The sequence below is a fragment of the Peromyscus californicus genome, unplaced genomic scaffold, assembly GCF_007827085.1.
Source record: "Peromyscus californicus insignis strain IS unplaced genomic scaffold, ASM782708v3 Scaffold_3__1_contigs__length_106647218, whole genome shotgun sequence".
Classification (NCBI taxonomy): Eukaryota; Metazoa; Chordata; class Mammalia; order Rodentia; family Cricetidae; genus Peromyscus; species Peromyscus californicus.
In genome coordinates, this window is record NW_026294551.1 from 28,826,221 (window position 1) to 28,850,998 (window position 24,778).

At 43.8% G+C, this 24,778-nt stretch overlaps 2 protein-coding genes across 23 annotated transcripts in view; one reads left to right on the forward strand and one right to left on the reverse strand.

Annotated features, from left to right (window-relative positions):
* Positions 1 to 3,550: 3,550 nt before the first annotated feature.
* Positions 3,551 to 9,980, forward strand: Nme2 (NME/NM23 nucleoside diphosphate kinase 2). The gene is made up of 5 exons (XM_052756959.1): positions 3,551 to 3,687; positions 3,882 to 4,011; positions 6,489 to 6,590; positions 7,960 to 8,072; positions 9,750 to 9,980. The coding sequence occupies exons 2-5, from the start codon at positions 3,886 to 3,888 to the stop codon at positions 9,865 to 9,867; spliced, it is 459 nt and encodes a 152-aa protein (XP_052612919.1). The 5' UTR covers positions 3,551 to 3,687; positions 3,882 to 3,885; the 3' UTR covers positions 9,868 to 9,980.
* A 2,964-nt stretch (positions 9,981 to 12,944) lies between these two features.
* Mbtd1 (mbt domain containing 1) overlaps positions 12,945 to 24,778 on the reverse strand; it is a 66,573-nt gene continuing 54,739 nt past the window's right edge. For 17 of the 22 annotated variants that reach the window (XM_052759264.1, XM_052759258.1, XM_052759267.1 and 14 more), the window contains 2 exons: positions 20,135 to 20,326; positions 12,945 to 15,863 (listed from right to left, as the gene is read on the reverse strand). In XM_052759264.1, the coding sequence (XP_052615224.1) occupies positions 15,745 to 15,863; positions 20,135 to 20,326 (311 nt within the window). In that variant the 3' untranslated portion in view covers positions 12,945 to 15,744. Of the gene's footprint in view, positions 15,975 to 20,134; positions 20,327 to 24,778 lie in introns of all 22 variants that reach the window. The other 5 variants (XM_052759270.1, XM_052759269.1, XM_052759268.1 and 2 more) reach the window with 3 other exon arrangements.

Genomic DNA, 24,778 nt, shown 5'->3' on the forward strand with positions numbered 1-24,778 from the left:
GAGATCCACTTGCCTCTGCTTCCCGAGTGCTGGGATTAAAGGCATGCGCCACCACCGCCCGGCTTGCAAGCTTTTCTTAAATTACCCCACCCATCCTTTGCCTCTGGGCTTTTACCTCTCTCTATTTCTGTATATCTTTCTTTACTTTTTTTTTTGGTTTTTTGTTTTTCGAGACAGGGTTTCTCTGTGTAGCTTTTTGGAGCCTGTCCTGGAACTCACTCTGTAGCCCAGGCTGGCCTCAAACTCACAGAGAACTGCCTGCCTCTGCCTCCTGAGTGCTGGGATTAAAGGCGTGCGCCACCACCAGGCTTTCTTTACTTCTTACTCTGTGTCTTGCTGTACAGCTGGTGTCTGGCTCCTTGAGTCCTCCTCCTCCTCTCGATCCTAGATCTACTCCTCCTAGATTTCTCTTTATTCTCTCTGCCTGCCAGCCCCACCTATCCTTTCTACTGCCTCGCTATTGGCTATTCAGCTCTTTATTAGACCAATCAGGTGTTTTAGACAGGCAAAGTAACACAACTTTACAGAGTTAAATAAATGCAATATAAAAGAATGCAACACGTCTTTGCATCATTAAACAAATGTTCCCATAGTATGAATGAATGTAACACGTCTTAAACTAATATTCCACAACAGATACGTCCAGTGGAATTTCCAGACTCGGGACAGTTGACATTTAGTAACTCCAAAACCAGAGTGTGGTGGTACATGCCTGTAATCCTAGCATTTAGGAGAAAGAGGCAGGAGGATTGCAGCCAGCTTGAGGCTAGACTGATATAGTCCAGCCAGCACTATTCAGTAAGATTATCTCAAAAAAACTAACCAGCCGAACAACCGGGCAAATAGGGTATTTCAGACTGGGAATGAAGGAAATGGCCCCAGAATGAGGGCTGGTGTCAGTCACTGCCAGTGTTCCCAGGCTGATGCTCTGTTAACTGAGGTTTGGGATGGTGATAAGGTATGATGGGTGTTTATCCACCTGATGAGTTACAAGTGTTCAGTTGGGCTGGAGCCATGACAGTGATAACCTCAGTTTTGAGGTCAGCCTGAGGGAGGCTCCCATGCCAGGTAGTGAGCACTGCTATGTTGGTGTATAGAGAATATGAGAGAAGGGCTAGCTGATTCCTTCAGAGAAGCAGGGAACCGTTAAAGGAGGGTATGTCCTCTTGATTAAACCAGGGCTAGAGTCATTCCAAACCATAGTGCTCGCTTGGAATCAAAAAAAAAAAAAAAAAAAGAAAAAAAAAAAAGAAAAAAATGTAGGCCAAGGTGCCCAGTGCAAAGCCTGTATGAAGCAAATTTAGAGTATAATCGTTTATCTTAATGGTCAGAGAGCAAAGAGACGTTCAATCTGAGCAGGCCCTTAGCCAGAGGTGGTGCCATGGAGTTGGAGGAGGGTTTTAGACATTTTAACTCCTCTGGGCCAGTCTCAAATGCTTTGGGCAATACCCTAAATCTCTTACTGGGAATGTTCAAGGCCCCAGCTCAAGCCCCAAGCCTATTGGGAGAAGAGGCAGCTGGTTCACAGAGTGGTCAAGGCAGTGTAACTTGTTTTTTTTTCTTTTTGGTCTGGACACAAATGAAGCCGTTGTGGACATTGGAGGTGGGTACCTTTAGGCTGCTGGTGGTTTTCAAGGAAGACACGGGGTGAGAAATGTCTGCAAGTTGCCTGGCCTGGCTTCTCAGAATACAGAATCCGTTTGGAATACTGGAGGTTGGTCCTAAGGCCTTGTGCATGCTACACAATTGGGCCTACCACAGAGCTCAATCTTCAATCAAGGGTACACTACCATACCCAGTTTATGTGGCGTTCAAACCCAGGGCCTTGTGTATGCTAGGCAAGCACTAAAGGAACTCCGTCTCCAGCCTGTCATTATATATGTATTTCTCAAAGATTTATTTATTATTTTGTTTTTTCAAGGCAGGGTTTCTCTGTGTAACCTTGGCTGTCCTGACTCTGTGTAAAGCAGGCTGGACTCACAGAGATCTGCCTGCCTCTGCCCCCCCCCCCCCCCAAGTGCTAGAATTAAAGGCGTGTGCCACCACCACTTAGCTTAAAGATTTATTTTTGTTTTTTATTTTTTGGTTTTTCAAGGCAGGGTTTCTCTGTAACAGCCCTAGCTGTCCTGGAACTCACTTTGCAGATTCGGCCACGAAGGCATTTGCCACCACACCCAGTTTGTTATCTTTTTTTCTTTTTTTTTGGTTTTTCCAGACAGGGTTCCTCTGTGTAGTTTTGGTGCCTGTCCAGGATCTTGTGCTGTAGATCAGGTTGGCTTTGAACTCACAGAGATCGCCTGGCTCTGCCTCCCAAGTGCTGGGATTAAAGGCGTGCGCCACCACCGCCCACCTCTTTTTTTTTTTTTTTGGTTTTTCGAGACAGAGTTTTTCTGTAACTTTGGAGCCTGTCCTGGAACTTACTCTGTAGACCAGGGTGGCCTTGAACTCAGACATCCACTGCCTCTGCCTCCTGAGTGCTGGGATTAAAGGTGTGTGCCACCACCAGCCGGCTTATTGTATTTTTTTTTTTTTTAAATTACATGTAGGTGTATGTGTTGGATGTGAGTATGTGCACAAGGCACTTGTCTTCAGAGATGAGAGGCATCAGATCCTCTGAAACTGGAGTTACAGTTGTGAGCTACCTGAAGTATGTGGGTGCTGGGAACTGAACTCTGGTCCTCTGGAAGAGCAGCAAGTGCTTTTAACTGCTGAGCATCTCCCCAACACCTCATTTTGTATATTTTGAGACATAGACCAGGCTGATTTTAAACTGTGTAGCAGTGCCTGTCCTTGAATCCTGATCCTCCTGCCTCTATCTCCCTAATGCTAGCCTTACAGGCATCTGTCATCACATCTGGCTTTGCTGCTTTTGGAGTACTGTGTACTAAATTGACCAGGCTGGTCTTGACTTCTCTCTGAAGTACTGGCAGGCCGTTAGCTTTTGGAAACTCTAGACTCTTGCCAGGAGTGGCTCAGGTTGAAGTGGGTAGTGCTGGGCGGGCAGGGATCCCAGTCTCTGGGTGGGAACTGTGTGTCTAAAGGATGCTGGAAAGGTAGGTGGGGAGACAAACAGCAGGGGGCAGATCCTGGTGTCAAAGGGCATGGGTTATCCTAGGAATTGGAACGTCATTCTGAGATGGACATGAACAGATGGCCTTATGAGGAGGGGGCTGAGGACACACTTGGCTCCTAGGGAAGCTGTCATTTTGGATGAGGAAGGCTAAGAACTCAAGCAGAGAGGAAGGAATAGAGGGTTGAATTTCAGAGGTGGTCAGGAGTTGGGGTACGCTAGAGCAGGGAGAGTCCAGCTGGGCGCTAGTGCCCCAGGGAAGGGTGAATGCAGATGTCTCCAAGAATAAAGAATTCAGGACTAGTAGCAGGTCCCTGTGTTGGAGCATGTCGTAGGCAAAACACAGTCTGACTTGGGTGGGGAACAAATCACTTCCTTCCTCTCAGCCCTAAATAGCCTTACAAGGGCGTGCACTGTGGGACGCTGGGCGGGGACAGAGACGACTGGCAGATCAGACCGACTGAGCGTCCTGGGTAGGGCAGCCGGTCCTCCGGGGTGGGGCGTCCCTTGTCCCGCCCTGCGCCCCTCCTCCCTTACCCCCGCGCAGGCCGGTGGTTGCTCTACTACTCTTTGCTCTGGTCGCTCTTCGCAGACACCAGCCGACCATCCAACTTTCGGTAAGGCTGGGATGCACTCTCTACCCCAACATCACCTCACCTCAGGCTACCACGGTTCCCTCCCTGGACCTCCCGGGTGGAGACGAATACCCGGAAAGCCACGTGTCTTCCGCGGCGGTGGCGGTAACCCACGTGGCCTCCTGGGCGGGCTTGGTTGGGCCCAGCCTCAGCGACTGCACTTCTTGCCCCGGCAGGACCATGGCCAACCTCGAGCGTACCTTCATTGCTATCAAGCCAGATGGCGTGCAGCGCGGCCTGGTGGGCGAGATCATCAAGCGCTTCGAGCAGAAGGGGTTCCGCCTAGTGGCCATGAAGTTCCTTCGGGTAACGCTCCCCTCGCCCCTACCCCTCTGTGTTGGGTCCCGGGTGTTTTGCCCTTCCGCCAGTGGTTTGTCCACGTCGCCTTTTGGAGTTGGAGTCACGCCTCTTGGCCGATTTCGCTCCCAGGAGAATCTTGACCTCCGCCCCTCACCAGACGGTGGTGGCCCGCCGGCCCCTTCCCAGGCCGGGGAGGACAGACGCCCTTGGGAAGGTTAAGCAGAGGTAACGTGACTCTGGCCTGGCTTCCCCTCCCGCTGTGCGCCCTGGTCCTGTCTCGGTCCTTTCCGCCTTGCAAAGGACCTCCACTCTCCTTGTGTGTCTCCTGGGGCAGCAAGGAGTGGAGACAGCCTGGGGCCCACACTGTAGGAATGAGTAGGTGGGGTCTTGCAATCCTTTGGTGCCTTAGGAGAAAGTTTGGGATCACGGAGGTGTTAAGGCTGCATCCCTCCTTGGAGTTGGATAGTAACTATTTTCCATATATGTGGCCACAGCTGAATGTGTAATTGATACAGTGCTTAGCATATGTGTTGGATCCCCAGCCCTGCATAAAAAGTAGGGTGTGGTGGCACATACTGTAATCTCAGCACTTGGAAGGTGGAGATAAGAGGATCAGAGGTTCAGGGTCACCCTGGGCTAACGCCTGGAGTTTAAGGGCAGCCTGGGCTCCATGAGACTCAGTCTGAAAAAGAAAAAAAAAGTTACTCTCCTCCCCACCCCCGACTCCCCAAGGTTTTTTGAGGCAGGGTTTCTCTATGTAGAACTCTCTATAGACCAAGTTGGCCTGGAACTCACAGAGATCCTCCTGCCTCTGCCTCCTGAGTGCTGGGATAAAGGCATGTGCCACACTACCCCACTGATAAAATGTTACTTTTTTTTTCTAAAGACTTATTTATTTTTTATGTTTACAGTGTCCCTGTCTGCATGTACCCCTGCCCAGCAGAACAGTGCACCAGAACTCATTATAGATGGTTGTGAGCCACCATGTGGTTGCTGGGAATTGAACTCTGGACCTCTGGAAGAACAGCCAGTGCTCTTAACCTCTGAGCCACCTCTCCAGCCCTAAAAGGTTACTTTTAAAGTATAAATATCTACTGGAATTGAACAAAGGGTTTCAGTTTAGTTCTTGGGGCTGGAGAGAAGGCTCAGTGGTTAAAGCACCTTACTCTTCTGGAGGATGGGTTCAATTCCCAGCAGGCACATGGCAGCTCAGAACCGAAACTCCAGTTTCAGGGGATCCAACACCCTCTTCTGGCCTCAGTCGGTATAAGACATGCAAAGGATGCAGAGATACACATGCAGGCAAAACACCCACACACACAGTTATTTAAAAACAACAAAAAACCAGGAAAGCCTCAGGAGCAGAGGCAGGTGGATCTATAAGTTTGAGGTCAGCCTGGTCTAACTAACATAGCAGTTCCCGGCCAACCAGGGCTACACAGAGAACCTGTCTCAAAAACAAAACAAAACAATAAAAGATTTTTCGGGGTTGGAGAGATGGCTCAGCAGTTAAGAGTACTTGTTGCTGAGGCCATGGGTTTGATTCCCATCACTGCAGGGTGGCTCATAACCACCTCTAACCTCATAACCGTCCTCTAGTTCAGGGGACGTGATAACTTCTGGCCTCCTGGGCACCAGGCACACATGCAGGCAAAACACTCATACACACAAATCTTAAGTTTGTTCTTATCTGAAATGTTTAAAAGGTTCCCTTGACCAGGGGAACCTGAGGTGATCTATTATCTGGCACATCCAGCCAACATTTCACTTTCCAAATGTTGCCACAAACCACTTGGTTAATGTTATAAATCCTTAACATCACTGACAATACAAGAGAGTTCTATGAAGCTCTGGCTATCCTGGAGCTCTGTTCTGGAGACCAGGCCTGCCTCTGCCTCCCAAGTGCTGGGATTAAAGGTGTGTACCACCACCACCCAGCTGAGTCTTTTATTTTTTTAAGACAAGATCTCTATCTCAGGCAGCTTTGGACTTGTGATTCCCCCTGCCACAGTCTCCCAAGTGCTAGGATTACAGGCACGAGCTGTCATGCATAGTGTCTTGTTAAACATTTGCTCTTGTCTTGTGCATGGTGTGTGTATGTCCATCTTGTTTGAGTCTCTTGTTCACAGCTGCATATTCCAGGCTAGCTGGCCAGTGAGCTTCTGGAATTCAGACTCAGGTCTACAAGACTGCATGGCTTCCCCGCAGTCCTCCTCCTTTTAAAAACCGGTCCTGACGACTGAACTCATGATCTTTCACCTGCTAGGCAAGCACTCTACCACTGAGCTGCATTCCCAGCTCTAGGGTATCTTTATGATCAGAATAGTTTTTTTCTGCCATAATGGTGTGTTTCATAGAATGGATCCTTTTGAATGTACTGAAATACCAAACCTGGAATTAAGAACCTGCCATGTTGGAGAGCCCTTCCCCACCCACAAAGTGGGATACAGCCTGTTCCCTAATGGGATCCTCTTGTCTGCCAGGCTTCTGAGGAACACTTGAAGCAGCACTACATTGACCTGAAAGACCGTCCTTTCTTCCCCGGGCTGGTGAAATACATGAACTCAGGGCCTGTGGTGGCTATGGTGAGTGTTTGTCATGTACTAACAGGGGAATGAATTACTTTGTCCTCTCTTTTGGGATTGGCTTTTGCTTTGTGGTCCAGGCTCATCTACAACTCTACCTCTTGAGTACTGTGGTTCTAGATAGGCAGGAGTTAGTTAACTAGGTGTTTGGAAGGGGGAAGGAAAGGAAATCTGATTTTGAAAGGCTCTAGGCTGGAGAATTCAGTGGTAAGAGCTCATGCTGCTCTTGAAAAGGTCTGGAGTTAGGTTCCCTGCACCCACACATGCTGGCTCACACCACCTGTAACTCCAGCTCCAAGGATCTGATGCCTCTGGGCTCCATAGGCAGCAGTATTCACATGTGCATGTGTATACACACACATAGCTAAAAAAGTAAAAGGAACCAGGTGGTTGGTAGTGTATCATGCTCACCTTTAATTCTAGCACTTGGGAGGCAGGTGGGATCTCTGTGAGTTCGAGGCCAGCCTGGTCTACAGAGCGAGTTCCACGACAGCCAGGACTACACAGAAACCCTGTCTCAAATAAAGAAAATAAAAAGAGCTTAAGGCAGATCTCTGTAGGCTTTCAAAGAAGTACTATGTCTGACAAATACTTTTGACTGCAATGTTTCCTTGCTGTGGAGATCGGTCTATATAAATAAAATGCTGATTGGCCAGTAGCCAGGCAGGAAGTATAGGTGGGACAAGCAGAGAAGAGAATTCTGGGAACAGGAAGGCTGAGTTAAGAGATGCTGCCAGCCGCCGCCATGAGTACCAACATGTAAGATACTGGTAAGCCACGAGCCATGTGGCAAGGTATAGATTTATAGAAATGGGTTAATTTAAGATGTAAGAACTAGATAGTTAGAAACCTGAGCCATTAGGCCAAACAGTTTAAATAATGTTAAGAGTCTGTGTGTTTATTTTATAAGTGGGCTGTGGGACTGCCGGGACTTGGTAGGAGCTGGAGAGAAATTCTCCAGCTACATTTCCTAGACCCAGGAAAGTATTTCTAAGTATGTAATGTCATGCAAAAGTTCTCTAGCCCTGCACTATGAGTTCAGTGTCTTCTGGGTGGCTTTGCTGTCCCCTGGGGATGATGGCAGAGTGCAAGGAAAAGGTACTGAAATTGTTTGAGTACTTCCAGTTCCTAGACTAGTTCTTTCCTTCTCTTCCCTGCAGTACTGTCTCCTTTATGATTAACCCTTGCCATGTTTCGCTTTCCCAGAAAGGCCCTTCCCACTGATCACTGATCTTTCCCCAGACTTTGTCCTCTTTGTCCTACTTGTGTTTAAAACATAGGCTCTTGCTCTCTGCTGGGGTTGTCTGACCACAATGCAGAAATCAGTGTCATTAATGGTTCTCAGTAATTGTCTTTTTCGTCTGTCAAGGTCTGGGAGGGTCTCAATGTGGTGAAGACAGGCCGAATGATGCTGGGAGAGACCAATCCAGCTGATTCAAAGCCAGGCACCATTCGAGGGGATTTTTGCATTCAAGTTGGCAGGTAAGAGTGTGTGTGTGTGAAAGGAAGTAATACACTTTTAACTCTGAGTATACATTTTGGGCTATCCCAAGTTTAGGAAAACCTGAATTTAATGTAAGGTGGAAATTATCACTAAACACTTTCACAAATGATTGCTTAAAATTTGTAATTGAGATACTATACAGAGAGCTGCATGTGATAGTTCCTATGTGGGAAACCACTTTTTTTTTTTCTTTGAGACAGGGTTTCTCTGTGTAGTTTTGCGCCTTTCCTGGAACTCACTTGGTAGTCCAGGCTGGCCTCGAACTCACAGAGATCCACCTGGCTCTGCCTCCCGAGTGCTGGGATTAAAGGCGTGCGCCACCACCGCCAGGCGAAACCAAGGTTTTTAACCTCACCAAATTTGGTACTGTGTGTATGGATGTGAAACCTAACCTTTTGATTCCCTAAGCCATAATTTGTACCCAAACTTTGTAGATTCAGATGGAATAAAATGATTGTTACGAATAAGCATGGATGGCATGATTTGGTTTGCAAATCACTTTTAAGAAAATGCATGCCAGGCATGGTGGTGCATGACTTTATTCCACACTTGGGAGGCAGAAGCAGGCAGATCTCTGAGTTCAAGGCCAGCCTGGTCTGTAGGGACAGTTCCACTACAGCCAGGGCTATGCAGAGAAACCCTGTCTCGAAAATCCAGCCAACTAACCAAAGAGAGATAATGCAGAGGGCTGAGGCTGTAGCTTAATTGGTAGACTTCTTGCCTGCCATGAAGGAGGCCATGGGTTCAGTTCCCAGCCCATTTAGGAGGTGGAGGCAGGAAGATCAGAAAGTTCAAAGTCATTTCTAGCTACATAGGAAGTTTGAGACTAGCCCTACCCCTTTGCCTCCCCCCCCCCCAAAAAAAAAAAAAAATTTAGGACTGGCTCTTCTTGTCTGCCTTTAGATTTGGAGGCTTGCCCACTTCTATTTTTCAGTAATTTAAGAAGGAACTTATCTTTGGCAGACATAGCAATCTTGGGTTATAAATTCTTTTGAAGGGAAATCTTGGAAGTTTTTTTTTTTTTTGGTTTTTTTTTCGAGACAGGGTTTCTCTGTGTAGTTTTGCGCCTTTCCTGGAACTCGCTTTGGAGACCAGGCTGGCCTCGAACTCACAGAGATCCGCCTGGCTCTGCCTCCCGAGTGCTGGGATTAAAGGCGTGCGCCACCACCGCCCGGCGAAATCTTGGAAGTTTTAAGTTGAGTACCTTTACAGCTTTTTTTGGTGTGACATTTAAAGATTTTCCTGAGGGTTTTGGTTGCGTATGTATGATGTGTGCCCTGTGTCTACAGAGGTCAGAAGAGATCATGAGATGCTTTGGAACTGAGTTATATATGATTGTGAGACACCATGTGGACTCAAACCTGGGTCCTCTGCAAGAGCAACAAGTGCTCTTAACCGATGATCAATCTCTTCAGTCCTATCTGACGGATTTTAGTTAAATGTTTTGTTACACTGAAGATTCATTGTAGGGCCTCATACATTCTAGACCGGCACTCTCAGTCCTACAGTTGGTTTTGGGATAATTGGGGGAATGTAATTCAGTGTCAGGTGGGTCACTGACTGAAAAGGTCTGCAGTATCTGCGACTTGCTGTTATCTATTAAATGGCCTCTGGCACTTTGAAACACCACTTAACAAATTAGCTTTCTTTTTTAGGAACATCATTCATGGCAGTGATTCAGTGCAAAGTGCACAGAAGGAGATCAGTCTGTGGTTTAAGCCTGAAGAACTGGTTGACTACAAGTCTTGTGCTCACGACTGGGTGTATGAGTAGAGGTGGATCACTGGGTCCTTTCCAGCGCTACTGATGGATCCCTGGACATAGCTCTTCATTCCACAGAATGAATGGATCATCTTTTCTAAAACAATAAAGACTTTGGAACTGGATGCAGTGCCTTGTGCTCATTTGCTGGAACTGAAAGTAAATTTGTCCCATGACTATGACGGCATTAAACAAAGTAGTCTTATTTACTATGAACAAAAATCTGAATCTTCTCAGAAACAAGCTAAAGATCAAGACACTAGGGAAGGTACTAGGGGAGAGTCAAAGTGTGACATTGGCTCTTTTAGGAAATAACCCAAATTTGCATCAGCTAATAGAGAAATGTGTATTTCTGGAAGATGGGTGTGTGAAAACACAGTGACAGTGAAACCAAGTCAAGTAGGCCAGGTTTATGTCTGTTACTCAGGAGAAAGTCTCAAGACAAAGGTAAAAAGACACCATTGAGATGAAGGGCTAAAAAAAGGGCAATGAATGTGGTTCCCAGGCTGAAGCTTGTACACACAGACTCCTGCAGCTTCAGTCCCTCTCATCAAAGACTGCATGCATGTGAGGGTCTGGTGTACAGAGGTCAGAAGGGGGTGTCTGATTGACTGGAACTAGATTTATGGATGCAGTGAGCTGCCACATGGGTGCTGGGTACTAAACCTGGGTCTTCTACAAAAGCAGCAATTGCTCTTAATCACTGACCATCTCTTCCCCTAACATGTTCCCCTGTGATGGCATGTGTGTGCACTGGTGTGGGTGGCCTCAAGCTGGCGGTAAGGGTGGTTTAGAGTTGCCCATTCTGGGTACTGGGAGCCAAACTTCTGGGTTCTCTGGAAGAGCAGCATGGGATATTCAGTGTATTCTTGGAAGGGTAAAAGCACGTAAGTAGTTCCATTTTCAAGGCTAACCTTCCTGTAGTACTTCCATCTCTCAAAGTCTGGCTTAAAACACAAGCAAGTGCCTGTTGACTATTCAGAAACTGATAAAGCCTGGGGTTGGTGGCTGAGTTGTGAGTTCTGAGACCAACCTGGGGTACCTGAGACCTCTCAAAACAAAGCTGGTGAAAACTGTCACTCTTAGCTAAGACAGTATGCTTTTTCCAGACAGAGTTTCTCTGGGTAGCCCTGGCTGTCCTGAAACTAGTTTGGTAGAACCAGGCTGGCCTCAAACTCAGATCTGCCTGCCTCTGCCTCCCTGGTGCTGGGATTAAAGGCATGTGCCACCACCAGGCTGTTTCTTTTTTTTTTTTTTCATGTATACTGGTTACAATGATCTAATCAACACGTGATTTTTGTCTCTGCCTGTCTGCATACAGCTCCTAAACACTACTAACTCCTTTGATGAACAGTTTCTGTATGCTGAGAGAATGGAGTGAGCTCCAGGACACACTAAAAGGAGGAGGAGGATAGTAAAACTAAAGGCTCACCAGTGGCCAAACATAACCAATCAGGTCTAGATAATGACATCCAGAGGGAGTCCAAAGGACAGCTTTTGGTTGCGATTCACATTATTCCTGTTACATAACATGTTTTACCTCCTACCTTGTATCCTTTGTCTTTTGTGATGTTAGGGAACCAAATCATTGCCTCTACAGTGTCAGCCCCCCCCCCTTTTTTTTTTGGTTTTTCGAGACAGAGTTTCTCTGTGTAGCTTTACGCCTTTCCTGGATCTCGCTCTCTAGACCAGGCTGGCCTCGAACTCACAAAGATCTGCTTGCCTCTGCCTCCCGAGTGCTGGGATTAAAGGTGTGTGCCACCACTGCCCAGCACCTTTTTTTTTTTTTTTTTTTTTAAGAAAACAACAACAAAAAAAGCTGTATTCTGTGAGGGCACACATGCGATACATATCCTGAAGGAGTGGAGGCCAGAGGACAGCTTTCGGAACTGGCTTTCTCTTTTCACCATGAGGATCCTGGTGACTAAACTCAGGTTGTTAGACTAGGTGGCAAGTGCCTTTATCTGCTGAACCAGCTTGCCCAGACACCCAGCTGCTGTCTACTGGAATTCTACCTGGTGTGGGGGAAAAAAACCTCCACAGATCTAGTTCAAGTGGGGCTGGGGACATGTCTCTGGTAAAATGTACCTGAGGCCCTGGGTTGGATCCCCAGCACTTGACACAAACACAGTCACCCAGAGTATGGACTCCAAAGCACAATGTTCTAGACAAAAGTTCTAGACTGTATTTCTCCACAAATGACACACTTTTGCTCCTACTCTGGGCTGTGGCCCTCTTCCTGCTTAGCCATGAAATCTCAGCTCCAATGCAACTGTTTACACTGACCCGTGGCCTCTTGCTCCTGTTGGACAGTGGGAAGTTCCTCCTCACAGTACCCTCTTTTGCTTTACTTTGTATCCTGACTATCCTTTGAGCCAAGTAACGGCCATCTTGGGAGTCCAGCTGTGCCTTTTTGCTAACAATCATCTTATTGTCCACTGTTTACCCTCCCTGCCACTCTACCACCTGTTGTATAACTCATGCCTAAATGCATGTGGCCTCAGGGAGAGGTTAGAGTATATAGGGTAAGTCTGATTTAGCTCAATTCTTGGATCCCAGAGTGAAAAGAATCAGCTCCTGAAAACACACACACACACACACACACACACACACACACACACACACACACACACACACACACTGAAAAGGGGCTTGCTGCCAAATCTGAGACCCTCAAGCCCACTCCAGGACTCCTGTGGAAGGAGAGAACGGACTTCTACAAGTTGTCTGGCCTCCACATGGACACCAAGGCACATCTACCTGTGCTCCCTAATAAACAAATGCTAAAAAAAAAACAAAAAAAAACCCCAGTAACTTTAACATTTTATTTTGTGTAAAAAAAGGGCAAATTTAGTGAATTATTTTCATCTTGTACACAAAGTTATAATTTTAATGCTTTTCACATCCATGCTAAAAATTTGCGTTTGGTAAAAATGAAAGGAACATAAATTTCTCTGAAGGAATTTTTCACGCCATTATATACATTTCATGAGAAAGCTTCAAATACTTCCTCAATGATCACAAGTTACCAGAAAATAAAAGATTAAATTTGTCCAGATATTGATCTATATATCAAACGCACACAGAAATGATGTAAAAACCTTATGTATTTTACTTTGGCCTCTGTCCTTGAAAGGTTTGCCCAGGGACAGATGCATTTTTATTTATTTATTTTTATTTTTTTGTATAAATGACTGTGGCTTTATTTAAAATATGAAAATCAAAGGAAGATACCCAGTTTAATCACAGTATTTTTAAAATCCCTCCCCAATATTAAAGAATCATTACCAAATATATAGCACCATAATACAAATATTGATGGGCGAGGGTATTCACATCACACAAAATTAATAATAATAAAAACAAACAAACACTGAAAACCCGTGTTAGTATCCGCAGAATAAGAAGTTGATAACAGCTTTAGCTTTCCTCATACACAGCAAGGAAAAGGTTAAAAAGTTTAAACTACTAAAAGTTCCCAGGCTCCTAACAGGAAAACAAAAACAAACCCAAGGTCAGCAGTACATTTTGAACCGTGAGAGCACGGGGCTACTGAGTTGTACGACGACAGGAATTATGGCTACAATGGAAGCCTCCTCTGGTTAACTTTCTGTGTTAGCAGCAGGAGTGAGGGTCTTAACAAAGTAGAGGGCTTCAGGTTATGTTCAGACTAACAAGTCCTTACCAACCCTTCACTGTTGGTGGACATAATGAACACTTTATGAATGTTTAGGTGGGGAATTCTAAACACGCCAAGCCCGGTTTTGGTGTAGAATTGGAAGCTTTAAGACCTGGCTACATATGAGCACTTCACAGAACTAATTACCAGGACTGGCTGGCATGAAATCACATCCTTCCTGGCTTACAGTTCCTTCTCTGGAGAGCTCCTACACCTAAGGTTGAGGAGAGCACCCCAGACAACAGTCTTCTTGTGTTGGTACCATGGAAGCACAGTCCTGGGCTAATCTGCTGAGCCTGAGAATAAAGACTGCTATAACCTTTGCTTTGGACCTCTTCTAGGCTTTAAGCTCCTGGGAAGATCCTTCAAAGATTTGGGAAGTGTGAGGATGTCACATTTACAGTAGGTCCCCCTCAGCAATGTTGTTTAAGATAAATATCCAGTAATTTTACAATTGAATTCACATATATTTGACACGAGAATCAACTTGCATTGATGTGATCAGCATTTAGCCCCCAGAGTCAGTATTAAGAAATGGTGACATGCGATTCCATATATTTTTACACTATAAAGTAACACATTTACTTCCAGTAGCTACTACAAAACCTTATGATATTAACCCCTCTTGCATAGAATGAGGTAAACCTGTGCGTATTACCAATGCTATTATTCCCAAAAGTAGAGCAATATTTTAGAAAATAAATTGCTGGTTTTTAACGTTCTATGCATTTAAAAGTCAAACAAAAATCTTACCTAAAATGTCTCCTGGGGTTTTCCATTAGCGTTTTTTAAAGCATTCCATAGGCTGAAGAGCTGCAGAGGTTAATCATTTTGATTAATTTCTCACTAGCCCTGCCTATTTTCCGGAGGAGATGGGCAGTATTACCACTCTGAAGAAGCCAGGCTCAGACCCAGAAGCACTTCTAGAACAGATGCAATGAATTCCTGAGAGTTTAGTTTATGAACCTCACTGGTAAATTCTAGAGCTCTCATTCAGTCACAACTCGGTAGAAGGGGAGAAAATGCAGAGAGCAAACCTTTCACCAATTTACCCTTTTATCCTATTTTTTAAAGGAAGCCATATGAATTTTAAAATGGGGAATGTTTACAATGGTCCAAATCAGTTATTGTTAAAATAAATGCTGACTACAATTAAAGACAATTTATAGTATGTGTCTGTGTATATGGAATTTTAAGAAAAGTTTTTTTTTTTTTCTTCCTTCCTCAAATCAGTTTCTAACAAATCCAAGACAGTTAAAAGTAGAGCTGGAATGATTCTGAAATCTAAGCTTATTCTGGTTAACAATTTTTTCATCTGATTCTCTTGGTAATACAGAACATCCGTTTTCAGGTGTGGTTACATTAAGTTGCTCTCTCTCAGATAGAGGGAAATGGCAGAGGTTTGATAAGAATATCCCTTTTATGGGATGTTCTCTGGCAAGGAAAACAGAATAAACTTAGGAAAATATTCATTTTCCCCAACCCCTTATGTAGACTGAAATCCTGTGTATCTTGTTAACCATTCCAGTTTAACACTTTAGTGTTAGAAAATTTAAATCATTTTTACTCGAAGGAGAGCATATAAAAGTATCCAGAGTTCTCCTAGTTTCATATACAACTCCAAATAAATTTTAGCAGAATGAAAAAATTTCTGTACAAACATTTAAATGGGCTGCAATAAAATGTCAGCGAGCACAATTAATGACCCCTTCCGTGATCTACATGGTGATGAGCCCTCTGTGAGGGGTTCAGTTGCATATTTCTGCAGCAAAGGAAGCTGGAGATGTGACTGGCCTAACTCTAAAATCCAAAAATCTCCCAACAGGTACCAAGAAGGTTCATTTGTAATGACAGTTCATTTGCATTTACAACTATATCCTTCTTAATCATTTCCTTCAATCCTGTTACCTAAGCTTTAATCTTACCAAAAAAGTTAGAATTTCAGTTCTTGTTAACAATGCACATAAATCCAAACTTGGAAAATATTACAAAATTCTTTCAAAAGCTTCAAATACAACACAAAAATCGTCCATCTTTATAAATTGAAAAATTCCCCCCCCACCAAAATAGTTTCCCCCCCACCTGAAAAATCTGGAACTGAACTTTCTGTGTTTAGCAAAATGTCCCAGTAGAATAGCCCGCTGTACAGCTGGGTGACTACAAACCTGTCCTGTAAAACAGTCCCTCCCACCCCTAGTTTCTGAGCCACCTCAAGGCTCTTGTTTGATGTAGAAGGTGGCAGAGCCATTGCTTTCTTGGTCAGATGCTCCTTGGAGGAAGCTATAATCCTCTCCATCTAGCAGCTCCTCCTTCAGCTGTGACGTGGTCACTGTATGAGACAGAAAGGCACGGGATGTTACCAAGTCTTCTGGAGTGCCTTGGTTGTTCATCTTCATGTTCTATCAATTTTACAGCTAAGATGACGCCATTTCTTCAATACCTATAAAGATGAAACCATGGGAGGCTAGGTGGAACTCAAGGGTAGAATGCTTGCCTAGGACGCATGAGGTGATGGACTTGACCCCAGTACTGCAAAACAGACAACAATGATAACAAAGTCCTAAAAAATGTTAATGTATGTGTGTGTGTGTTTCTAGGGCCTTGCTTATGTATATGTTAGGCATGTACTCTACCATTGGGCCATACCTCTCAATCTTAATTTTAATTTTAAAGTATACTGTCAATTAAGAAATGCTTAGGAGAGGAACAATGCTGCACACTGGACACTATACTGTGGATGATCTCCAAAATAATGCTCAAGTAATAGTGTTCATTAATTCAACTAAAATAATTGAAATTCTTAGGATTAAATATTCATTTTTATGTCAATGCCTATAGAAACTAACATATTTCTTGAAAATTTGGAGGTATAATACTCAACATGACAGTGTCTGCCTATGCAGCCCAAGAAGGCCTTGAATTTGTGATCTTCCTGCCTCTACCTCCAGAGGGCTGGGATTGTAGGTATACACTACCACATCCAGCTAATGTTTCTTTAGCCAACTTAGTTCTGAGCTCACTAGCTATGCCTCCTTCCTCTTACCTGAGTCCTATGATTATTTTTCTTTTCTTTTTTTTCTTTTAAGACAAGGGCTCCTGTAGCCCAGGCTAGCTTCCTGTCTCAGCCTCCAAGTGCTGAGATTATAGGTGTGAGCCACTACAGTAAACTACTTTGAATCTTTTAATATACCTAATTATCAAATTAGCTTTATTATATGTATGTTATATGGCTACTGGAAAAAAATATAGCACACAGTACACATGATCTCTCTCTCTCTATATATATATATACACACACACAGACACAGACACATATTTTTGTGTGTGTGTGTGTGTGTGTGTGTGTGTGTAGTTTAGTACTATCTATGATTTGAGGCATCCAAGGTGGGGCTTTAGAACATACATTTGAACGAAGGGGGCCCACATATGGAATATAAAACTGCTTATACCCAAACCCCCGAACATAGTCACTTTATTCCCTTCCCTCCTTCTGCCTCTCACTCCTTGTGTTGGAAATTGACCCCAGGGCCTTGGGCATATTAGGCAAACGCTCTAACCCATGAGCAACAACCCCCACTCCCAGACTCCCTTTTAAAGTTTGAGGCAGGGTCTTTGCTAGGCTGCCCAGATTGACTTAGAATTTGTAATCTTCCTGCCTAACCTCACAAGTGCTAGGATTATAGGTGTGTGATGTCATCATGCTCAGCCTTATTTTATTTTTTTCATGGTGCTAGGGACTGAATTTTGTTTTGTGAATGCTAGGTCAGCACTCTACCACTGGGCTACACTTCTAGACTCTGTGTACTGATTTTAGTTATGAAGCTATCTTTAAAAATAAATGACCCCTCTCCCAGTCCAGGTGTGTTGGCTCACACCAATAGTCCCAGCAGTCTAGAGGCTGAAGAAAGCAGATCGTGAGTTTGAGGTCAGCAAAGATATATACTATATAACAAGACCAACAAACAAATACAAAACCTAGCCCTAGGACATCTTTTTAGATTTTTATCTATCTGTATTTTTGAGACGAGGTCTCACTATGTAGCTATAGCTGGCCTGGAACTTGCTATGTAGATGGATTAGACTAGCCTTGAACTCACAAAGATCCAACTCCTGAATGTTCAGAATAAAGGCACGCACCATCATCTTCTGACATCTTATTTACTAATTTTAAGGAATAATGTTTTGAGAGATGACAATTCAACTTACTTTGGTTCCTATTTTGGTATCGATGGTAAAAAACTTAATAGCCCAAAGACAAAAAAGTGAATATACTGTGTATAGTAAGAACAGAAGAAACAACACACCGTTGAAAGGCAAAGCATGTACAACTGTATAGTTCTTCCTCTGCTTAATATAAACGTGTTCTAACAAACAGTAGCAAATATGCAATAGCTATCTTTCAGATCTAACCAACATGCAGTAAGTATTAGAGACATTTAGTACTATCACGAAGATAAACATGGAAACAAAGCCCACATTTCATTAAAGGTGCAGTACCCACAATAAAAGGTTGAACGTTATCTTGTTATACAATGATTAGATGGCTAAATGAATGGGAATTACCATGCTTCAAGATCAAGATGTCTCACTCAAATGGATGTATTTTTATGTAAGACAGATAAGCTGAGGTCTTAAAGCACATCCTAAAGCTGTATGCATTTGTACTCAAAACAAGTAACTGGGGTAGAATCATGTTAAAATATGGAAATGATGTGCTTCAAAATCATTCAAGATAAAGGTGAAACATTCACTCAGATATGGAATGTTTTAATGCAAACTTTCACTTTTCATGGAAACTGTAACAGTCTGTCTGGTATCATTCTTTCTTCCTAGCCTTTATTCTCAACTAGTGATGATGAACGCACTAGGTCAAGTGGCTCAGTGTCACATTCTACACCAATGCCATTTCTACCCTCGGCTTTTAAAAGGGCTTCTTCACTTTAGTGACACTAATCACGAACATTCACAAGAGAAACAAATGGAAGTCACACCTCATAGGTACAAAGCCAATAATAATAAATTCTCCAAACAGTTAATCCAACCATGACTTTCAGACATGAAGGCAGTACAGTTTCCACAGCATTTCCCTGAGCAGATCATACCACAGCCCACAGGACACACCCCAGAGCTCAGAGGACAGGCACTAAAAGAAGGAGGAAGTCAAAAGCCACAAGGTTTTCCTTGTAGCATCTCACAAGTCAAGTTTAGCTTGTAAATCAGAACCTTTATCAAAACATGACACATACTTCCAAAATTGGTCTGTTTAAAGAAAGTGCTCTGAAGAGCCAATACAAATTTTAAAAAGAAAGAATATTCATATTTTGTCAGGTAGTCAACTTCATAAATAGCACGCGTGGAAAGAGAAAAGTTAAAAATGAACTGGAATACTCTTAGTCCTTAGAGGTTGGTGCTTAGCAGAGTAGCTAACACTGTTGGTGTTGATGAGACAGGGTCTCTCAGGAGGCTGCCTGGAATTCCTGATCTTCCTGCTGGGTTTACAGGTCTTACCACCATGCCTGGCCACAGCAGACAAAATCTGGGATTTGTAATCCTACTCTGCTCTTCATATAAAATGAGGCGTAGAAATTTCTGTTGACGTAAGGCTACCATAGTGATTGTCAGAAAAACTGACTGGTGGAAAGCTCAAGATGGCCACACACACTGTCAGAGCTGTGATGCTAAGGAGAACATCTTCAACGGAAGTGAAAAAACGGCTGATAATGTCAGGTACAAACATCCTGGCAAAGAGAAAAAGATGGGAACAAAGCTCTAAATTCCATGCAGGTTTTCAAACTACAGGGCCATTTAGGAAAAGCTGATCCACTAGAGCAAGTTAGTAGAAAAGCAATCCTTAAGCTGTGGAAGGATACACACTAATCAAACATGCACTCTGGCTTTGAAGCTCCAAGATCAGGACTCCTGTCTAGAGGAAGCTTTGGTCTTTGCAATTACAAGGCAAAACCCTGAGCAGCCTTCCTTGACTCTACCTAACCCACTAGACACCAAGAAATGTCACTTACTTAATCACTATGCACACTGCAACATGGAATTATGGAAATAAATTTCAATCTAATTCAACACTATGGTATATAGGTAATGTGTTTCAAGTCTGTGATGATACTCAACTAAGATTTACTACCAAAACCAAAATTCCTTGAATTCAACACACACTTTCCAAGAACAAACCATTATGGAATGTTATGAAAAATGTCTTTTAGGTCTGACTAATTAGATGAATTCTCCAGGAACTTTCTCTCCCTCAAGTCACATGGAAGTCTACAATGTAATATGTTAGCAATTTTAATTAAAACATGAAGTATAGAGGGTACCTCATAATTCCAAAAGCTAAAATGACAACTTTCACAGATGCTCCATAAAGACAACAAAAACTCCTTTCCTGATAACTCATCTTAGTGAAATGACTACCAAGAACCAGTGAAAATGGATATTTTAGTAAAAAAGGAAAAAAAAAAAAAACCAAAAAAAAAAACCAAAAACCAATGAGTCAGCATTTGTCACGCCAGACCACGCTTTGTCTCCCACCACCCTGCCCAGCGCCTGACCCTCTGTAGTACCTGTGGTGCTGCCGTGACTAGTTACCTGTTTTGAGGCTGGGCCTGAACTCTCGGCTAGTGCTGGGAGGTGGGAAGGCCTCCAGGGCTGTCTGTGCTGGCAGGGTTCGATATGGAGGAGGAGTCAACTCTTCGTCCCCAGAGAAGCTCCTCCGCACCCCGCCTGTCATGGGCAGGCTCGACAAACTGACAGGCTTCTTCCCAACTGGCATCTTCCTCTCTAAACATCAAGTCAGACTGAAGTAAGCTTTGACTTAGGTGTGTGGTAAGAAAAGTGCATCGTATTACTAGGAAGGCTGGGTTGTATAGGACATTGCAGTCACTTGACTGTGCAAGGCTTAACTTCTGCAAATGTGTGTATGTGTGTGTGCGCGCGCGTGCGTGCACGCACACGCATGCACAGTGTACGCACATGTTGGCAGGTTGCTTCTAACTTCTCAGGTTTGATAATCCTGGTCTTGACTCTCAAGCTTAAAATGAATAAGGCAGAACAAACTGCAGAGTAGTTAGTAAGGACAACTGTTGGGTTAATTTCATTCAAGAAAACCCAGCTTGAATACTGGGTGAAAAGCCAATGGAAGGAGAGGGTCTTCATTTACTTTCCTGTAGCAGTGCTGGAGAACAGGAGGCTCTCATGCACGCTAGGCAAGTGTTCCCATGATCTGCACACTGATCCCAAGTCTCTGAAGCGTAACTTTTAAGGCAGCATTTCCCTGGCTACAGAAGCCTCATTATGGCCCTTCAGGGGAGAAATCAAACAGAAATAGCCTCCCATGTCTTCACTGAGTGGCACAAGTTCATCGCTATATAGTGTGCTCCCGAGTTTGTGTCAGCAGTGCACTCAGACAGCATTGTAATTCTGACCCAGAAAAGTACTTCTAAAACTCAAAGCTTACTACACACTGCTTACAAGTTCTTAATCTCACATAGGAGGACAAGATCTCAGACAGCCCAGGCTGGTTTTGAACTTACTATGTAGACAAGGCTAGACTTGAACTTCTGATCATCTTGTCTCCATCTCCCAAGTGCTAGAATCACAAGTGTGCACCACTTTGTTCAGCTTTCTTAATTAATTAATTAGTTTTCAAGACAGGGTCTCACATAGACTAGGCTGGCCTTAAATCAATTAGGTAGCTGAGAATGATCTGATCTTCCTGTCTCTACCGCCTATGTGCTAGGGTTGAAGACACGAACCACTTTTAGTTACAGGTTCATAAGCAAACATAAACATTCCAAAACTCACGAACTGCTTTTACCACACTAAAATATGCTTTAAACTTTGCAAACACTGAACCACCAGGCATAGTGCAATCAAGAGTGCAAACTGAAAGCTACTCCTATCTTTATAAATGTACATGTTACCCGTTTTCCTCTGAAGTGTACAATGACCCAGGAATCGGCTAAGCTTTAGATAATCTAAGTCAGCAGTGTTTCCATAAAAAATCTGAAAGCCAAGTGAGTTCACACTCAGCTCTCAACTGCCAGGCCACTGTCATGTGCAGCAACTTTTCCTAACTCATTTATGAGTAAATACCATGCACAACCACCAAGTCCTATACACAGTAGCTCCTGAAAATGGTGAAACTTGAAACTGCTCCAGAATCACCATGGTTTGAGAAAAAGTTCTTGGAGGCTGAACAGCTTGTAAGACCCTCCTGGTAAAGCTGTACTCTTACTTTCCAAAGGACTAGTTAACAACTGTCCCTATGTAGCACAACTATAGCACAAACCCGGCTCGTTACTCACCATTCCAGACAACGAAGACACCTGGTGGACAATAAGGACTACCACAACAACTTTAATACAGAAGACCACTGAGCTTGAAGAAACAAGAGCCAGAACACAACAACCCACCAGCAAACTTAAACACACACACACCAGGTTCTGAAGCTCACTGCTACGAACAAGTCTGTCTGCAGTGGCTAACTTAAGATTTTTATTTTGATTTTATATGTATGTGTGTGTGCCTTTGTGTCAGTATGCACTCACATGTAGGTGCCATCAGAGCCAAGAGGCTGTTGGATACCCTGCTAGAGTGACAGGAAGTTACGAACCACCCAATGTTGGTGTTGGATTCTAACTTGGGTCCTCTTCCAGAGCAGCAAATGCTCTCTCCAGCTCCCAGACAACGTAGATTTTTCTTTCAAGACAGGGTTTCTCTATGTAGCCTCAGTTCTCCAGGAACTAGCTCTATAGACCAGGCTGGCCTTGATCTAACTCACAGAGGTCTACCTGCCTCTGCCCCCTTAATGCTGAAACCCCAAGTTCTTTCATGTTTGGTAACAGATTTTGTGGGAAGGATTTGTGTGTTTGTATATGTATTATATATGTTGATGACAGTGTATGTGTGTGTGGACAGAGGTCAACTTCAGGTATCATACACTTTTGGAACTTGACAATTAGGCTAGGCTGGTTGGCCAGAGGGCCACAGGATTGTCCTATTTCTGCCTTCTAGCACTGGGTTTACAAACATGTGCCACATTGCTTTTTTATGTGGGTTCAGGGAACTAAACTGTGGTCCTCATGATTGTGTGGTAAGTACTTTATCAACTGAACTAGCCCTCCAGCATCACTCTGCACCCCATCCACCCCAACTCCGTAATTTAGGTTGGCCTAGAACTCACTATGCAGCAAAGGCTGGCCTTGAATTTGCAGTAATCCTCCTGTCTCTGTCCCGAGAATTGGAATTATACCACACTTAGCCTTGTAGGAAAGATTTCTAAAAGTCTGTGTAAGGGGCGGGGGGGACGGGGGGGGGGGGGGGGGGGGGGGGGGGGGGGGACGGGGAGACGACGGACGGACGGACGACGGGACTCTGACAGGCGGTGGTAGCGCATGCCTTTAGTTGCAGCACTCTGGACAGGCAGAGGCAGACAGATCTCTGGGTTTGAGGCCAGCCTGGTCTACAGAGTGAGTTCCAGGACAGCCAGGGCTATACAGAGAAACCCTGTCTCTAAAAAACCAAAAACACCCTACGAAGTAGATAGTACCTTAATAATGTAAAACTACTGCTTCTTATTATATTTCTTCAATTCCGACATTCAAAAACTATTTTTCTAAGATTTTGGCAATAAACCCATACTCACTTGATGATACACTTATTATCTTTACTTGGTCCACTTACTGTCAACATTTGTATTTTGCTCCAGAAAGTACTCCAGAGTTTGCAGAATGTTACATAGTATATGCTACAACATCTACTTATTTATTTATTTTCTGAAATGCAAAAAATTCTCAATTCCAAAACCAAAACATATCTGGTCCCAAGGGTTTCTAGTAAGGAATCATCATTTATTTTCTTTTCTACATCCAAATAATTTTAAGGCACGAGAGATGATGCCACAGTATTAAGATCAAAATGTCAGAGTTAAGGGGTATGTTCCATTTATAGCTAAAGTCAATCTTTAATTCAGAAATCTGGTAATGTTAAATAGCACTATAATTTGGGTAACTAATATTCTCATTTTGTCAATTTGTTCATTTATCGCAATATTCCTAGCTAGGAATGCAAAGATTCAAAGAAACAAACCTTGCAAGGACCACAAGGAGGGAGGCAAGAGAACTGTGCATATAATACTCATTAGTTACTAAAAAGGATTGTTTTAAAAAAAAGACTTTATATGTATTCATGTGCACTTGAGTGTATATATATAAGCACCCCAGGTGTGCAGGTGACCTCTAATTTAGAAAAGGACCTGGGATCCCTCGGGATTGGACTGGGAACTGAACCTGGTTATCTGCAGGGGCAGCAAGTGCTGCTAATGGCTGAGCCATCTCTCTAGCCCCCGTTCTGTTTTTGAGTCTTATTTTACAGCTCAGGCTGGCCTGAAACCTGAGGTAATCTTTCTGCCTTAGCTTCCTGAGGTCTGAGATTCAAGTGTAAGTCACCATACCCAGCTAGTAAAAAGACTCTTCATAAACCTTGGGAGGGAATATATATAGACACGTGTGTGTGTATATATAATTACACACATAGACACCACATATTTATGTGTGTATGTATTCTTCCTGCCCCTTAAGTCAGGGTCTCATGTAGCCTAGATAGGCCCTGAACTTGCTATGGAACTGAAAATGACCTTGAACTCCTGATCTTCCTGCCTCTGCTTGCTGAGTGCTGGGATTACAGTCATGTGTCTCCATGCCTGGCTAAAACCACTGTTTGATTTCAATGTCTTAGAAACTTCTGAAATCTTTCTCAAATTCTTGTCCAACACAAAATGATCGATAGTTTAAATGAGTCTGTTAAATTCACTTTACAGAAAGCTGAGTGGGCATACCTGCTATAGTTAATTTAGGAACATGAAATTCACATGTGAATTCTTCTTAAGCACATGCAAATCAGCAGACCTCACTCTTGACTGTGAATGGTCTGGCAGTGCTCTCTAAGATCCTGTAGGTGAACTGCTGTACTTCCAAGCTCCTGATGGGCAAAGTTGTTCTGGGTCTGTGGGAGGTTTTGCCCACAGAAGAAAGGGCAAGGGATAAGCCTGCTTTGTGATGATGTCATGCAGGTCATCACTACTTGAGGCTAGATACTTTTTTTCAAGACAGGGCTTCTCTGTGTAGTTTTGGTGCCTGTCCTAAATATCGCTCTATAGATCAGGCTGGCCTTGAACTCACAGAGATCTGTCTGGTTCTGATTCCCGAGTGTTGGGATTAAAGGCGTGCGCTA

Bases quoted from the DNA above. Each gene is read 5' to 3' on its own strand.
- Nme2 (XM_052756959.1), top strand. From the start codon at position 3,886: ATGGCCAACCTCGAGCGTACCTTCATTGCTATCAAGCCAGATGGCGTG. The intron at 6,591-7,959 runs GTGAGTGTTTGT...TCGTCTGTCAAG, and splicing joins CAGGGCCTGTGGTGGCTATG to GTCTGGGAGGGTCTCAATGT. The intron at 8,073-9,749 runs GTAAGAGTGTGT...TTTCTTTTTTAG, and splicing joins TTTTGCATTCAAGTTGGCAG to GAACATCATTCATGGCAGTG.